A 13,718-nucleotide genomic window follows, 5' to 3' on the forward strand; every position below is an offset into this window, starting at 1 on the left:
TCTTTTTCGAACTGTTGTAAGATATGTATAGAAGAGGAGTGTCATAAAATTGTAGTAGCAAAACTTGGGTGGGCTGGGTTGGAAAGAGGTGGTTCTGAATTAATTACATGGCCATGAGAAGTCTTGCATTTCTAATTAATACCAAAGAAGTATTTCTCTGAGACAGTAAAAAGTTCATCCATGTAGTATCATCTTTACTGTTTTCCCTCTGAGTGTAGCCGGTTACTGTTATGCTTGCAGCATATGGTAAAGTAATAGCAGCTGATCTCTTGTAATTTTTTTTTTTAACTTAAGAGGCCTTTGTTTATAAAGGCATTAGAAATTGTAGCTCATATTTTTGATCAAAGGGCCTCTGGCATGTAAAAATATACATTATAGTTATTTTATATCAAATGAGATGATGTGTTTTTGATCAAAAACCTTTCTGTCTAATCCAGTGAGCCAAAACTTAAAGCTAAAGTCTGATAATGTGTAATTTACAAAAAAAGCTTGATTTACATCAAATACATTTTGCTTTCTTTTAAGTAGCATCCTATTTTCTATTAACTGATAAAGTGTGAATAATACAATGTTAAAATTCTTCTTAGAATGTTCGCCGTCATCAAAATTTTTGCTTGAAAAGGTAAAAAGATCAGTGTGCATGCTGCAAAATCCCAGAATATCTCCAGTTAAAATATAAAACAATAAATGTTGTTTTATGTTTTTAAGAAAGTGGCTTATTGAAGGCTTTCTGATGCTATGCTTTGTACAGTTGTCATTTTTAAGTACTTTCTTCTGTATTTTTTGCTGGGCTTCTAACTATTCTGCTTTATTTCTTGGCTCTTATTCTGTATGCTTTTACACTTCGTCCAGAAGATGCTGAATGTGCTGGTCACAACAGTGGATCCTATCTAGGTGAGCAATTGGTTACAAAAGACAATTTCTTTCTTTCTTTCTTTCAGCTTCTTTTCCCTGGAACTGCTGTGTCCACTTTGCTTTTGGGGGTAATCTGCATACAAGTGTCTGTACTGTGCATGAGAAAAGCATGAAAACTAAGGTTTTAAAAATGGCTCATTGGATTTGACATAAAGGATTTGTGTAGTATAGTATGCCATTATCTGGCTAATCATAAGCTACTAAAATGCTGTACTGATTTTAAGTTTAAATAAAAAATATATATAAATTTGGGAGAAATACTGACTTTTTAGGTATATTAACTCAGCAATGTGTTTAATGTAACAATAAGGTTACAATATCATGAAAAGTTTAAGACTTTAAAGACATGCTTTCAAGGTTTTATCCAAGGTTTGCTTACCTTTTCTTTCTTTGTACTTGTCTGTCTAACAATTTTGCGAGGACTGAGTGAGAGTACAAAGCAAATTTGCAGGCACTGGTTCTTTTTCCACATTACAAAATAAAATAAGTCTTAATAACTCAATGGCTTAAATTTAGCTTTAAAGCTAGTCTGAGCTCAATGTATCAGTGTGGGGAGGGGGGAAGAAGAGGGGAAGGAGTCCTTTGGCTTCAGCTTCAGCATTCCGAATTTCAAACAAAAGTAACATTTAAATAAGGTGAATGTTCCATAATATGTTTCAACTTTTTAATTTGTGCCATTTTAAAAGCTATGTAAAAATATTTTAGTTGAAACTGTCCAGAATTCCTGCCAGCTGAAGGCTGGCTGGCGTGGATTTTGTGGCAACCAGCCCTTTTCCCAAGGCTTTCATCCTCCTACTACAAGAGGAGTGGGAAGAAACATGTCAAAGTGCTTTGGTGCATCCAAGCAATCAGGCTCGCTGAAACACCTTAGACCAAGACTGTAAATCAGAGATGGCTTTCATATTGTAGTGTGCTATTTCTAAACGTGGTATATAAATGGCACCAGGAACAGACAAGCTATCTAACTGAAAGGACTTTGACCTCTTTCCAAAAGCTTAGTGGAGTATGATTTTATCATGCATTTGTGTAACTAATGGTCATCTGATTGTGCTGAAAATAAACTGTTACACTTGTTAGTAAATCAACTATATTAACATTGAATTGCAGTTGTATTGAGAGGTTGAAGTATACTTGAAAATGAAGCTTTGGATGTGATTCCAGATGAACTACATTTTTGTTATTAAATCTTCTCTTTGAAGACAAAATGTTCTTTTTTTTCCCATCTTTTCTTTCTGGTTGCAGTGCTGAAGGTCAGACTATCATGGTTTTGCAGTCAGGTCTTAGTGGGCTGCTGCTGTATTTGAGGATGACAGCAACAAAGAAGAATCCATTTTCTTCGTGCTGTTGCCCATTCCATGAAACATTGGGGTCAGCAGGTACCGAATGGCTCAGTCGTATAGGAAGGAGATGTCTTGAGGAAGAAGCTATTGTCCTAGACACAAAGAACAAAAAACCAAGATGATGTCCAGTTAACTTAGGCAAAAACTTTACAAAAATTACTGGAGATCTACTGTACAACGCAGGCAATGGTTTTATCTTTTGAGAGCTTCCACACGCTGGAGTGCTGCCATCAGTCCACTGGCGGTCCTTCGGCCTTCTTGTGCTGGGTCTGCGCCATTGGAAGTAAGGTGACAGAGATGAGGGCTGGGAGACAGAACAACAGGGAGAAAAAAGGTGTGTCTAAGGCTAGGAACAATCTTGGGGTAGGCAACAAGTATATTCATTGATTGTAAATAATTAGATACTTGGTTTAGAAATTAGAGGTTTCTCGGAGCTATTCAGTCCCCCAAAAAACAGCAGGCTCCCTATCAGTGAATTTGTCTGATGTTGAAAACAGCGTAATCTGAATGTCTGCCTGTGTTCTGCAGTACTGGTTTTTGGCGTGAATCCTGAGTATCCCATTTTTCCGAATATATATGCTCTCGAAAAATGATAGACATTTATGGCTCTCCTTGCTTACCACATAACTAAATTTCTAGACAAGTCTTCAGTTTTACAGCATGAAGTCTTGATTAAACATACTAAACTGAAAACAAAACCTGAAACATTGTCACTGAAGTACTTGGGTCACCCCAACAAGTTCAGGATGTCTGTCAGTGCGTCAGAACCTATTACAGGAACAAGGTGGCCTGAATTAGTTTAACCAGTAACGAAGGAGCTGAGCTGTATCACCTTGCATTTACAGCAGCTAATATACACATATGAACGGTTAGCATCAGCTGAGTTGAAGTATGGTATATCTTTTTGCATGTCAGAATTTTAGAAAAGGTTTTCAAAGTACAGATGCACTGGCAACTTCCTAAATTCAAAAAGAGTAAGTCATGTTTCATTCTGGTGTTAATAGCATGTAATCACATCAAGTGAACTGCAACAATTCTATTTTTAATTCTTGTTTTTAATTCAATTTTCTGGCTTGTTATGGGTTTAGGGCTCTGTGTATGTGTTCACATTTCAATCTGAACCAGGATGTTCTCGAAGTATCGGAATTCCTCTGAAAGGGTTTGTACTTCAGATGCACATGAGGTGGTCATGAAGTGCAATCAGTAGAAGAGACAACTTTAAGAAAGCACAATTTCTCTACCTTTTGGGTTCAGATCTTTTATGCCCAGGGTTAACCTACTATTAATTTGAACGCTCCCCTCTAAAGTGGCTCAAATAAATTTCATGATTTTTCACCAGTTCCTAATACTTAAGTTACACTCTTGTATTGTGCGTTTCTGCCTTAATTTCCTGAGAAATTGCTGGGGAGAACATTAGGAGTTCGTCTTTGCCAACCTTAAATTCTAGTTACATTACTTGAACCTTTATGAACATACAGTAAATATAGATGAATATCATCTGTTTACTATTCTCAATTTTGTCTTAAAAATCCAGACATAATCTAAATTTTTATTAACCCTGTCTAAATGTGCAAGCTGGGAATCAGTCCAGAAGCAGGCAGAGTAAGAAGTCTGCTCTGTGTTTGTGTAGTTCCTGTGTAACAATAGAAATATTCAGGATACGAGCGAGTGTAAAAAATCCCAATATTTTGAAGGGGAAAAAATATCCAGAAATATCTAATAAAATATTACAATATTTTATAGCATTTTCTCACAAACCTTGGTAACGACCATGGTATTAGAATTATTTTTTGTTGGCAATATGAATACTAAAAGTACATGTAAATTCATTTACAAATACCATTTTTTCACTAAAAGTTATGGAAGATTAGACTAAATTCATCAAAGGATATACATAATTTAAACATATACTTTAGCCCTTGTTTTAGAGAATGAAAATAAACAGAGCACATGTAAGTGTTTTATAGGATTCTGGAGCCTGACTGGTGAATTCGTGGAGCAAAGCTGAATTTAAATTATATTTCCTGTTAGCGTAGCTTCTCCGAATTTGAGAAATTAGCTTTCTAATTTCATGAACATATTTGAATTTACATTCGTTCAATGTAATCACAATCTTTTGTTCACTTCTTTTGAATTTTGTTACTAAATCTAAAGAAACACAGCATTTTACATTGGCATCTTTTAAAAGTATCTCAGGGGGTACAGGATGTGTTCGTGCATTTCCAGTTTTCAGTTTGGGTTTCTGCATGAAATCCAAGTGGATTTCTCTATGCAAATGTAAAGATGTATATTGCTAGTCATTAAAAGAATAAACAGACTTTTATTTTGTTTTTCATTCTTTTTCTTATCCTTAAAGATGTAAGTGTTTTTTCTTGGATTGTTGTTGGACCTTAATTAAGTTTATTAATAGCAGCTTCTGATTTTTGTTTCATGTTGAGAAGTGTTTGGAGACTTTTGTAGCTGGAGAACATTTGTTCTTCATATTTTCTTCCCGGCGGCTGTTCTTATTTCACCAAACCTGTTACATTCCAGGGGTGCTTTATGGGTTAGCATGTTCAGTAGGCTTCTAGTCACAGAGCTGAAACCAGTGCCCTGGTGCAAGCTCCTTAATATCCAGAGTTTTAGGTTGCTGTGGTGACAGAATTTTCCCCTTTTATTTTATAGCCTGTATACTTGGCAGCTAAGGTTAATTTCTGCTGATATCCATATTCCACAGACAATATAGGTTGCGACTCCTTTCACATTCACTGAATTTTATTTTATCAAATATCCTGGGCAAGCAATTCTTTTTCCCTCTGTTCTCTTGTAGAAGTTTACTTTTAAGCTTAATCCTTTTACAGAAACTCAATTTTGTGTTGTATCTCAGTGTTGCTTCTGTTTTTCCATGGTGGTTTTCACTATATTTTTTAATAATGCTCTATTGTTGACTTAAATATATGGAGTTTGGTTTTCGTCTTTCCTAAATTGCAAAAGATGCAAACATAAACAGGATGTTTTTTTGCTTGTTCATAAATGTATTCAGACCTTGCAAGCACAATGTTGTTTCAGTCAGCTTAATCTTTCTGCACAGTCATAGCTGCCCAGCGTCTAATGTAATTATATATGCAGAGTTTGATAGAAAACATTTATTAGCAGTTATTTAGAAAATAGCTTCTGAAGGTCATAGTAAAGTTAAGCCACATATGTGTGGATGTATAATGGCAGATGTGAGAGCGGGAGAGGCGTGTTTCCAGGAACGCAGTAGCAGTATCATAAAAATGTGGGATATATTTGAAACAGTCTCATCTCTTCTGTCTGTACTGTACATTTTCCTTGGATTTGAAAGGTACTTAGAGCAAACTTTCTTGGGGCTTTTCAGATGTGCTCTGAGGAAGAACTTTAAAATTGACAATAATCTTCAAGTGGCAAGGCAGTCCCCATACCGCAGCTCTTTCATATTCAGTCGTTTTACAAGGTGCTTTCACAAGCATGCTGCAGAGAAATCAGTTACACTGGAAATTTCCTTTGTTATCTCTGACCCCCGTATTTGTGTGTTCTTTTTAATTAATGTAATAGTTTTCTGTAACCTATAGGTAAACTTGCTGTCGAAACTTCTAAAAGTAAAGGAAAATACTACTATTTTCATTTTGCCAGTTAGTTTCAATCTAAGAAAGGTCGAATGTTTTAATCAAGGAAGCTCATGTTAGCAGTGGAACCATGTCACTTGAGTCTTGGTGATGCTTTATGTGTAACCCGTAAAAGTCACAAGGGTCAAATCAGCCTAAAGATTGCACCAAAAACATTCTTATATTTTTATTCTTTATTTTTTTTTATTTTTCCCCACAAAAGAAAACACCACACCGTTTTGTTCTCCTTTAAGAGGAAAGATTGAAAATTCTCCAATAACCTATGTCCTGGTAGTTTGCTATTGAAATCTGAATGAAGTGGATGGAAGAAAGAGGAAAGAGTTACAAATCATCTTATTAAAACCTAACAGTAGAAATTGAATTAATCATGAAAATTTCACTAAAAGGATATTTTTCCAAAATATTTCACATCTCAGAATTTAAGCTGAGGTTAAGAAGCTGTTGGTAAACGAGCTATGAGACATGGCTCAGAGGCATGGAGCTCAATTTTCAGGAACAGTTTAGCTAGCTTTTAGGGCAGTTTTTTAACCTGAAGCCTTTTAGATGAGACCTCAGGAAATTTATAACCCCTTTTCACGTCTGTATTGCTAATGTTACTGTTAGCTTTTATTTATATAGTTGCATATACTGTGATTATGTAGCATCATAATGGACTTTCGCCCTACTGTGGACAGGATCTCCTGGCTCGTGATTATAGTTATCAACACTTTGACAAAGCTTTTCTCACTGCAGTCACTTCAGTGTTTGTGTTCTTTTTTAAAGAATAAAATAGCATAATTCTGTCTATTTCATTATGTTTTCCTATCTTATATTTTGGTCACTGTTTTATCTCAGTCCACCTCCTTCTCAGTCTAGACATACGGTAGCTCTTAAAAATGGCATCGTCCTTTTCTGTGGCTGTTAGCTCTTCTCCCTGTTCATAAATTTTAATTTTACTTATTCATATTTTGAATATGAATGGTCAACATCCCTGGATTCTCAAAACAAAATTTCCTTCCTTTTTTGTGTGTATGTATGTATTGCAAATTCCTATAGGTATAGCGACTCACATCAGCAAAATAAGTAGGTTAACATGCTTTGTGATCCAGGTTCTGCAAATATTTATGCTAAGTGGAACTGTGGGTGTGCAAAATGCTAAGCCTGTAACAAAGCTTTATAGGATTTTGCTTCAGATCTGGTTCTAAGTATTTGCAGAACTGGGTCTTGAATTTGCCAGATACTGCCTTTGAAGAAGAAATTGTAATATGATTACTTCTCAAACACCTAAACATAAGTGCTTTTACAAGTTTATGAAAACATATTGCTGAAAAATGTGGGGTCACCAAAAGTTTACATGTGTTTACTGTCCTATGAAATATTCTTGGGAGAAAAAAGGTGTTGGGATTTTTTCAGTAATTTTAAACTGTTGTTTGTATTCTACTATATTACTACCAAATAATGAAATCAGCTTTGCAGCCCTTCTTTGCAGTCCTTTCTGTAGTTCCTTCTAGAACAAAAGCAATACAATAGAGATACCAGTAAAATTAACGTAAAGGATTTATTTGAAGAACTGTAAGGTAATCATTAACACAGGAGTAAATTATTTTTTAACATACGGTGTTGGGGGGGTATACTGTTCTGCTTGAAAATGCCTATGATAATCTCTTTTGTAAATACTTAATAGCTATGTGAAATTTCCAGTCTTGCAGATAGGTACTGTAGATGTAATACTGTTGATGCAATTGTAAATGCAAATTTAATAGGAATATTAACTTTCAATTTCATGCTAACATATCCATAATACAGCAACTGTGTTGTCTAAGATGTTTCATGGTGTTTTGGAATTTAACTGACAGTGTCTGGTTTTATTTTTAAACATCTTCGGGAAAGGTTCAGTGCACTTTTTTTGTAGTATCAGCATGGAGCCAAGCACAAAAAATAATTCAATTAATTTTCATTAACTCTTTCAACCACTAGATGTGTTTCTACCATATGTTGTATTTGATGTCTGTGTGCCATGATGATTTAATAGAAATGCATTAAGTATGGTATGAGAGTCCAGATTGCATGAATGTTCTCCATGTGTATATCTCCTAATGTATAAAATACATAAATTTTCTAAATATGTTAACAACTTAATGTAATTATTTTTTACAGCTTGTTGTAACTGTGATGATTTTATTGATAATCTTAATTTTGCAGTTTAAATAGGTATCTGACATAGTTTTAAACTGTGGGAAAATATCATTTTAATGACATGGCTTATTAAACATACAGTGCGTTTTTTATTCCATGCACCAGTCCTCGAGTGTTTGGAAGAGACTGTTCTCAGATATTTTGAGGAGACTTACTTTCTTATTTTGAAAAAATCCTGTTCTTATTGCAGCTGGTTTTAGAAGAAGCTTTCGTCTTAGCAGAAAAGATAAAAAAACAAACAAATCTATGTATGAGTGCAAGAAGAGCGATCAGTACGACACAGCAGATATCCCAACATACGAAGAAGTTGCAAGATACAGACGACAACCTAATGACAAATACAGGCTTGTAGTTTTGGTTGGTAAGTTGTTTTCAAATTAACATTAACCTTATTTTTAACCTGGTAAAACAGAGGACTGACAATTAGCGCAATATTTACCACAGACTCATTCATATGGAGGGGATCTTAGAAGGTCACCTAGTCCAACCTCCCACTCAAAGCAGGATCAGCACTGAATTCAGAGCAGGTTGCTGATGACAACAGCTCTGAGAATTTGTCTTCCCACCGTGTCTTCTCTTCCCACCATTCACCTTGGTAAAGAGGCAGGCTCCATCTTCTCAACAAGTGTTAGAAGGGTGCTGTTGGGTCCTCCTGAAGCCATCTCTTCTCCAAGCTATACAAGCCCAGTTCCACCTTGGCCTGTCTCACCTGAAGGTCATACTTCAGCTCTCGATCATCTTGGAAGCCCTCCATTGGCCTTCCTCCAGTTTGTCAACATCTTTCTTGTAACACAGGGTGCAACATGGACTGATTATTCCTCAGAGTCTAACAAGTGGGAAGAATCACTTCCCTCAATTCACTGGCTATCCTTTTGCGGATGTAGTCCAGCATGTTGTTAGCCTTCATTGCTGCCAGCGTGCACTGGGGACTCAGGGCTAGCTCAGTAGCCACCTGGAGCCTACCCTTTGAGCATGATTGTTCATGCAGTTTTTCACCTGTTTTGTAGTCCACCCATCTAGATAGGATATCCTAATTAGTATATAAGGATGCTCTAGAAGACGATGTTTACAGCCTTGCCAAAACAAAAATAGTTGATGTTAAAATATAGCTACTGTGGTGACTAATCTGAAGCTGGCAGTCAATCTGTACTAAAAGTCTTAAGAATTAAGTCAGTGCTCTGCTCTTAAAGATGCATCAATATAGCAATATAGAAGAAGAACAAATACCTGTGGTCAATCAAGACAGTATATATAACGGGACAGCAACAAAGTCTGCTGTGTTAAAATAAGCAAATAAGCAGGCTGAGAGAAAGGTAGATGAGAGGTGGACCTCTGTGTGCCAAGAGCAGATGTAAATATAGCTGCAGAATATCGAAGATGTCACCCTTAGCTTTCTGTTCCTCTGTAATCTGTCACCACCATAGCTTCACTACAGTATTTATTATCTAATTGAAATGTATTGCTTCAATCTTCTAAAAAAGGCGGAAGTATATTATTTTAAATTTTTCAAATGTAGCCATTGGAGTGCCAGTGAGTAACCAATACTACCAATGAATAATGTCTCATTACTTCTTGTTTCTTTTGCAGTAGTACATAGGCTGATGCTTCATTAGTAAAGTTTCCTACATTCTAAAAGCAGCAGAGCAGAGAAATATGACCCTCTATCAGGGACTGTTATGAACTGTTGAGTAGCTATGTTTTTATATCACTCATATCCAAGGGAACATTAAATTTAGTTTTTAATAAACAGGTTTGTCACTCTCCAGCACTAAAATTCAGCCACCTACTAGTGTGATCACTGTGAGATTGTGGGCTATATGCAACAAGTAATAACATGGTTGAGTTGATTTTACACTTACATCAACAGAGCGCAGTGCAAAAGTGTGATAAGTAGACTTTTTATAACAAATTGCATATGTCTGATCTAAAGAATACCTAGAGATTTCATTTGATTTTTGTTGTAATAAATCAAATGAAGAAAGTGTGCTTTTTCAGTATCAAAAGCAGTTCAGAAATTTATTGCAGACTTCAGTAATTCTGATGTTTTTCTCTGGATATTAAGGGCAGCTTAAGTCTGGCCAATACCATAAAAATGTCTTGTGCAAAATGTGGAAAAAGTAGCAGAGCTAAGCAACACAGGTATAGTAGGAGTGAATATATTCTAAAAGCTTTTTGTGTGCCAGTAGCAGCATACAATATAATCTGTCAAACATAACTTGGTTATTATTACCAGGAAACAAAGGGACAGATAATGAATTTATAGCTGTAATTGGTAGGGACACTAAATGTCTGTTGTGTTATGCTAAGCCTAAATGCATAATTTACTGTTGGAAGGCTTTTGAGGTTTTGTTTTGTTCTTTTTTAGGGAGAGAGAGTTTGACAACTGTAAAGTGGAAATTTCTTTTGGCCTCGGTTTAAATTGGTCTAGTCTAATTTACAGAATGCAAATTGCATACATAGTAATTTTTAGTGCCCTGTAGTGTGATATATATTAGTCTCAGGTTCAGCTAGATGTATTAGTTTGTCAAGCTTTTACCTTGTCTGCAAATGTATGCTCGTGAATAAAGTCCTGCATATCCTTGGGGCTAAAATAATGGATCATCTGGAGTGCTAATGATACAGATGCTTCTGCTGTGCTGTCTTTTAGGTGTTATGAATGTGATGATTCTGCTAAAAGCAAAATTGTCCAATATCATGTGACCAGTGTTGCAGCCTTATCAAGCTGAGGCAGAACATTTTAATATGAAACATATTGTTTAGACAATAGAATTTTCATTTACTTTAATGAGGAAAATGTCCTGCTCACAAAGGCTTCTGCTTCAGTAATTGCGAAGGCCAGACTAGCACAAATTTTGTTTCTTGACAGTCAGAATGGATGTGCCATATACTGCAATTTTACATGGCATAGTATCAGCTAAGACAGAAATTTCTAAAGGGGGCAGTGCTAGGATTAAGCAAGGTCAGTAGTAACAAACCACGAGCATGTGCCCCAGAACACACATGGTTGTTTGCATACAGTGCTGTCACCAGAAGCATGTAAAGCCTTTCAGGTGCATCTGTGGTGATGCATCTGTCTTGGGCAGTGATGGAAGTAAGGACCAGAGGTGTGTAACCACGAAGGAACAGTTATTAGCATGTGGCACAGATCAGAAAGGGATCTTGTCCCCAAACTAGGCTGTCTACTCCCTGCAATGGTGTCCTTCTGGTCAAGGAATCAGGAACTGAAAGAGTTCTCTGTTGCTGTATTTCTTATGTTAAAAAATAAAAAATCCATCACCTTTAGTTTTATCATGAAGAAGCCATCCGAAGACAAGGTCTGTCTCAGTACAAAGGCAGATGAAACAGAAGTGGCTCCACATCTCCTGACATAGCTTTAGCATACGTTCGGTAGTGGCTTGCAGAAATATAATAGCTCTACAGCAATACTGTAGGAAGATAGTCTACTTTGACCATACTGCTCCAAGTAAACCATCTGAACAATGAAGAGGGAGTTCTAGAATTGCTATGCTCATTAAACCTTCTGGGCTGAATGAATAGGTAGGTCAGCATGGTTCAAAAAGGTCTGTTTTACAAAGGATGCAACACCTATGTTGGCGAGTCTTGCCAATGAGAAAACTGGCACGAACTCCCTGATCCTGCTTCAGTGAACAGCAAATCTAGAATTACACTCCCACTGCTAGTTACAATTTATTGAAAAACAGAAAAATGATGTTCTGCTTTTCTACCTCATATGTCATTGTGCCATAGTTCTACATTGCGTTATAATTGTCCCTTGTACTAGAAAAGGAATAACTGACACACAGAATGCCCATCAATGCATGTTTTCTACTGGGTCTTTATAGTCCCAGCAGAGGTGATATCACCTAACTTCCAAAATCTTTTCTGAAAGACCATTTTCTTTTTTTTTTTTTCTTTCAAATAAATAGACTTCTAGGAGATCAGTTTGTTGGTGAAGAGTAACTGCTTGGGTTAATCTTCCTGAGACCTGAACTTACATCAAACAGTTTTTCCAGTTTTCTTAAGACATTTCTGAATGGTACAAAACGTAATGCAAATTTTAATGATTGGGGGTCTTAATTCTGCAAGAGTCTGTCTTACAGCAAGGTAGGCACTGCAGTCTGTTTGTGCAGGATTCAACCATTACTCAGTTGACATGACTAACATGGAACATCAAGCAACATAAATGTTCATTTAAAAAAAATAAACAAAGTATTTCTAAATCTGTCACTGTAACACTAAATATTGCTGCCTCGGGTGATTTATAGTAAACTAAAACTATGCTATGGTCATGTGTCCCACATGCCTGGCATTCTGCAATAAGAATCTGGACTGTCCTTTTCAATCCTGATGCTTTATTCTCGAGTTCAAATCATATTCAGATTCATAATTATTAGAAACCTGCATCTTTCTCTGTAGCATCAAATGAAAAGAAGATTCAGAATAGAAGTATACATTACACTCAGGAGGTGTGGTGTAAAAACGAGCATAATGGATGGCAATACTAATTAGGAATCAGCCCCTAATGTCCATGTGCTACAATTATGAGATTTTCATGAAGACAGCACTGAAAAAGAGGAATCCACAACTTTCAGTAGTTATCTTTAAAGATGAGTTTAGAATGGTAATCTGGAAGGGGAGACAGAGTAGTAATGAGGTTTGGGTCTTAAAACGGATTTGATCTAAGTTTCCAAAGCATCTGTCACACTAAATGAAGCCTGGATTATTTATATATAAATAGAACTAAAAGCATATTGTTGATTTGACAGCACATAGGCTAAGGAAATAATATTTGTGTAGATTTGATGGGAATTTTTTTTTGCTGTAGAGGAATACAATGATTCTTTTTAACTCGAATTCCACTTGTTTCATTCAACTTTGCTAGAATATATTGAGAATTTTAATTACTCTTCCTGAAAAAAAATGTTTGCTTAAATAGCTATACTATTAAAAGAGGAAAAAATGTGTTTTTTTTTTTAAAAAAAAACACAAAAGTAATGCCATTATCTTCATGACACATTGCTTTCCTCTGCAGACATGCACCAGTAGAGGCTGCTGTACACCATATTAAATAAACATTTATACATACTGATAGATTAATTTACAGGCGGGTCAGAGATGGAACTTGAAATGTAGTTGTGTTTTTAACTTATGTAAACATATAAAATTATAAATGCAGAAACTCTTAAGATTTTACAGAGAGACTACAGTCTGGGGATAGTAGCAGGCCTTTGCTTTTCATCATTGTGTGTTTCTAACTTCAGACAGGGTGGACAGTCGTTTTTACAAATAGTTACCTGAAGGTGTTGAAGCGTCAGGCTTTGTTTCTTGATACCAGATTCACTAGTAATTAAGCAATATATCACGCCTTCATTAAAATGTTTATTAGGTGTTGTATTTCTGATCTCTAAAATGTCTCTATTACAAAGCATTCAATGCATATATGTATCCCTTTTCCTACAACAGCAAGAATTTTCCATAAAACCACATGTATTATCCTTGGATTATTTGGGATGTGGTTCAAATTACTTTCCTCTGTGTTCTGCTCTTGACCTGGCTTGGCAGAAACAAGGCCAGTATACCATCAGAAACTCCTGGACACACACAGCTGTGCTTCCTCCCTGAACATATCACCACAGCCCCACCACCAAACACGGCGGACAGG

General features: G+C 36.0%; 1 protein-coding gene across 4 annotated transcripts in view; it reads left to right on the top strand.

The window, feature by feature from the left end:
- The window catches only part of MPP7 (membrane palmitoylated protein 7), a 151,668-nt gene that overhangs the window by 127,940 nt on the left and 10,010 nt on the right, over positions 1–13,718 (top strand). For 2 of the 4 annotated variants that reach the window (XM_040548046.1, XM_040548047.1), the window contains 2 exons: positions 853–894; positions 8,247–8,417. In XM_040548046.1, the coding sequence (XP_040403980.1) occupies positions 853–894; positions 8,247–8,417 (213 nt within the window). The remainder of the gene's footprint in view (positions 1–852; positions 895–8,246; positions 8,418–13,718) is intronic. The other 2 variants (XM_040548048.1, XM_040548049.1) reach the window with 2 other exon arrangements.

The sequence above is a fragment of the Cygnus olor genome, chromosome 2, assembly GCF_009769625.2.
Source record: "Cygnus olor isolate bCygOlo1 chromosome 2, bCygOlo1.pri.v2, whole genome shotgun sequence".
Taxonomy (NCBI): domain Eukaryota; kingdom Metazoa; phylum Chordata; class Aves; order Anseriformes; family Anatidae; genus Cygnus; species Cygnus olor.